This window comes from Cebus imitator, unplaced genomic scaffold (assembly GCF_001604975.1).
Source record: "Cebus imitator isolate Cc_AM_T3 unplaced genomic scaffold, Cebus_imitator-1.0 Scaffold335, whole genome shotgun sequence".
Taxonomy (NCBI): domain Eukaryota; kingdom Metazoa; phylum Chordata; class Mammalia; order Primates; family Cebidae; genus Cebus; species Cebus imitator.
In genome coordinates, this window is record NW_016107650.1 from 1,354,213 (window position 1) to 1,358,710 (window position 4,498).

General features: G+C 47.2%; 1 protein-coding gene across 12 annotated transcripts in view; it reads left to right on the forward strand.

Moving 5' to 3' along the window:
- Positions 1-4,498, forward strand: part of RIPOR2 (RHO family interacting cell polarization regulator 2) — a 234,457-nt gene that overhangs the window by 182,091 nt on the left and 47,868 nt on the right. For all 12 annotated transcript variants that reach the window (XR_005196438.1, XR_005196437.1, XM_017505228.2 and 9 more), the window contains exon 8: positions 432-495. Coding sequence is in view for 10 of the 12 variants with exons in the window: in XM_017505228.2 (XP_017360717.1) it covers positions 432-495 (64 nt within the window). In the remaining 2 variants the exon portion in view is untranslated. The remainder of the gene's footprint in view (positions 1-431; positions 496-4,498) is intronic.

Genomic DNA, 4,498 nt, shown 5'->3' on the forward strand with positions numbered 1-4,498 from the left:
CAGCCTCCTGAGTAGCTGGGATTACAGGCACACACCACCATGCCCAGCTAATTTTTTGTATTTTTAGTAGAGACGGGGTTTCGCCATGTTGACCAGGATGGTCTTGATCTCTTGACCTCGTGATCCACCCGCCTCGGCCTCCCAAAGTGCTGGGATTACAGGCTTGAGCCACCGCGCCCGGCCGAATTTGTCTGTTTTTGACATAATCTGACTTGCTCATCTATGCCCTAAATTTCCTACACACTAAAAGGTGGGCTTAGGCTCAGATCGAACATTTTGTCTAGAACATTTCATGGGCTGTGCTGTGTGCAGCAAACAGGTAAAGGCTTCATGTTGTTCACGCAGTGGCTGCGCTGCTGCTGAAATGTCACGTGCTTTGCGCGGCTGGGTGAAAGGCTGGCTCTCATGCTTGCGTCCTGTCCCCTCTGCAGAATATGTGCACCATTGAAGCGGAGCTGGAGAGTCTGCTGGGGGAGTTCTCCATCAAGATGAAAGGTACTGTTTTCCCTGTTTACAGAGAGTAAGGAGCCATCTCTGCAGAGCTCCTTCAAGTTTGAGAGCCCATGCTGTTTTTATTTTCCTGGCAAAGCCACAGTGCCCCCACTCTCAACCCTCCCCACGTGTGACAGCTGACGGATGCTTCTCATCCTTAGGCTTACGTTCACACACAAAAATATTATGACAGCATCTCAAACATACACCGAAGTGGAGAGAACATTATAATGAACCCCCATAAACCCATCACCATCACCTAGATATAATAATTAGCAAGATTTTGCCACATTTGCTCCATCTCTTTGCTTTTGTTTTTCCTTCGATAAAAGAGAAGTCCTTTGATGAAATAAAACCCAGATATGTCAGGCTGCTGTTTCACACTTGAGTGTGCATCTCTTAAAGCATGGGGCTGCCATCTCACATAACCACGTGCCGAATACTGTCACATTTCACGTCTCATGAAAATAAAAAGCCTGTGTTATTAACCCATTCCATTATCAAATTTCCCCCGTTGTCTCAAAAATGCCTTGCACATCTGAATAGCTCAAATTAGGATGCAAACAAGGCCCATGCATTACAAGTGGTTGTCAGGTATATCTTCCAGATTTCCTTTAATCTAAAACAAACTCCTCCCCACGTTTTTTCTACCCTTGACTTGCTGTCGAAACCACTGTTGTACAGAATGTCCCACATTCTAGCTTGTCTGTTAGCTTCTTTGCAGGAATGTTTAAAGTCTTCCTTAAACGCCTCATGTTTCTAGCAAACTACCTAAAAAAAATTATAAACCTTGGTGTTAAACCCACAGAGAATTCTTCCCCTTCCAGTGCCTTTCTGGTATTTATTCCAGAAAGTTACAAAGTAGACACATTACTGATTTATACCACGGCACCTTCAGAACAAAACTGAAGTCTGGTTTTAGAAAACAGAGCATTGCTTGGGTGTTGTCAGATTTACGGCTCAGCTGCCAGGCATGGCTGTCAAATGGGCAGCCACCACGGCAAGTCAGTTCCTCTTCCAAGTTTTGACCCATTTGACTGCAGCAAAGAGGGCTGGTGCTTATGCATTTCTGAGGTTTCTGAGCAGCTTGATCCCTGGGTTGCTAATGGGGGTTGAGTCACCCTCTTTCTACTTTCTGCAATTAAGGGAGTAAAGAAAGGAGAGCTTTTTTTGAAAGGGCTCGACAGGAGGGCTTCATTTTCCAATGAATCATCTAACTCAGGAGGGAAATTATTCCGTCAAGCACTAGGAACTGACATGTGAGAGCCTCTCTCAGGATACCTGGAATAAAAAGGACCTTGACCCTCGGCTTCCCAAATGGCTGCATGTTTCTCTTCCGGAAGATCTGGTAGGGAATCAGTTTAGTATTCAGTGTTAAATTTCAACACTTACTTTGCTACTGAGTCTGGCATCTGTGCTTTTTCCATTTTTTAGGTCCATTCTCTCCAGTTTTGGGTCTTCACTGGAGTCAGTGTTCCCAAAATCACTCAGGTCCATAGTCCCACAATGGGCCCTGGAATTTTCATTTTCACTTTTGGGATGACTCTTAGCAGCAGCCTGATTGATTCTGGAAAACAACAGCCCTGAATCAGTGTTTAGCAGAAAACACTTCCCTCTACTTCCCCCAACACTCAGACACCACCCACACAGACTAGCACAGTTGCAGAGTCTCACAGCCTAATGTAATTCAGATCATGCACAGGCCCTATCACTGCTAATATAAAAAGTACTTATTTCCCCTGTTTCTGATGCTCGGTATCATCAAATGCATCTATTTTTGGTGGGGTGGTAACTTCCCGATTTTACAGATGGGAAATAGGGGCCAAGAGAGGCTAAATGACTTGTCCCAGGAGTCACATGTAAATTGGAGTCAGACAGGAAACTGAATTCCCAGGCTCCTTGTTCCTAATGCCTTCCCACCTCTAACTGCATGTTATGAGGGAAACTCAGAGCTGAGCAGACAGAATAACCCATCGCTCAAAGAGTGGCCTCCTTATGGAGGATCCTCTTCAGTGTAGCACATAGGCACCCTGGGAGTGGGGTGGGAGGAAAGGGACCACCCCCGCACCACATCTGCAGCTTCAGGCTTGGTGGTCAGTGAGGGGATGATGCTGGAGTCCCTGCCACCTCCTGGGGATCCTGGCCACCCCGCTGCATCACAGCCCTGAGGAACTGACGGACTGCTGCTGCTTCTGCTCCCCGTCTGCACCACTCTCTGTTGTTCTTGCTTTCCTGCCTGATCTACTTCCCAAGGGTCGACCTGAACACTCGGTTCCAAGGGGTTTTCAGGCCTGAAACGGAATCTCCTTCCTCATTCTCCTCCACTTTCCTCATCTAACATGCAAACTCAGAAACTACATCTGTGAAGGCTTTCAAGGGTAAACGCCCCCATGGAAATCTTTCTCTTCCACCATAAAGAGAAAGGGAAACCTTCTCATGCTGCCAAGAAATCCTATGTCTTCACAATTAGCCGCTTTCTCATCTGTTACTCATTCTGGTAAGAACTACTTCCAACATACATATTGACAAACTGAGACTATTTCATAATGCTCTCAGGCCTGGCAACCCCCAGCTTCCTCCCACGACACCCTTCCTCACTTCCCTTTTTGCCCCAGCCCCAACACTAGACAACAACCTTTTGGGGTGGTGATGTTAAAGAGAACAGAGCAGGTACTTACCGGGTGCCCGCTACTGCGTAGGCACAAGGCTGCATCCTGATGACTGCTCCCTGGCCTTGAGTTCCACATGTTCTACCGGAGAAAGTGGATATATGAGGCTGTGCATTCTAATCCAATGCAATGAATGACCACGTGAACCAAAAGCATGACCCCGGTTGCTGCAGGAGGGGAGAGGAGGAAAAGGTTGCTACTCATCTCTCTAGGTGGGGAGGGGAGCAGGAAAGAGGAAGACTTCCCAGTGTCATGTATGGTGAACAGCACCAGAATAGCATTCACCAAACAGAGGAAGGCGTGTTCAGAGTGACAGGCAGACTGGTGTGGCTGGTGTGCCTGTCGGGAGAAGAGCTGTGGAGAACTCTTGGGTCCTGATTATAAAGAGCCATGAATGCCAGGCTAAACGGAGAGCACTTAACCTGCAAACTATCAAACAGGATGGAGGTGAAGAGATGTCATAGTTCTCCAAATTACTACTTTGTTCTGGGCAGTGTACATATCCAGAAGTCTGTGCTGGTCCTTACAGTTTCCAGGGCAGGGCAGCGTTCCTGAGAAGGAAGAACCACCACTGAGCTAGTAAACTTGCATTATTTATGCCTGGTCAATAAATCAGGAAGGCCTGTAATAGGAGCCCCTGACTGTCTAGCTACTTGGCTGTTTGTCTTCAAGAAGGAAGTGTGACTCTTGGAAGGGAAGATAATCACAGAACTGGGAAAAATGATGGAGAGTGTTCTTCTGGCAGAATAGTGTCTTAGGAAAGGAAGGCAGGTAAGAGGCAGGGGCTGTAACACCTAGACCTTCCGAACGAGGCTGTGGAGGAGGTGTTAGATCAGTAATATGTGAGCACCGTGAAATATCCAAAGGTATGACTCCTGCAAGCCCCCATGCCCATCCTCAGAGGTAACCCCCATCATGGGTTTTTTGAGTGAAAGCTAGAAAGCTTTCATTAAGTTTTCTGGATGATGCAATAGTAATCACAAACTGTTGAGAAAATCTGCAGCTTTCTCCAACTGTGAAAATGCCAGCAGGCCCCCAGACAAGAGCCTGAAAGAAACCTGGCCAGGCCTTAAAGACAGATTGTAACTGTCATTGCCCGACTGTTAGTGCTAATTCTGTGGCCAGCACTACCAGTGGCTTACAAAGCAGATCCAACGTGAAAGAGCACAGCACTAAAGCTGTTTGTGCCTGGATAGTGCCACGGCACTACACTATTGCTGTCATCAGCATGGACAGTGCCACGGCACTACACTATTGCTGTCATCAGCATGGACAGTGCCACGGCACTACACTATTGCTGTCATCAGCATGGACGGTGCCACGGCACTACACTATTG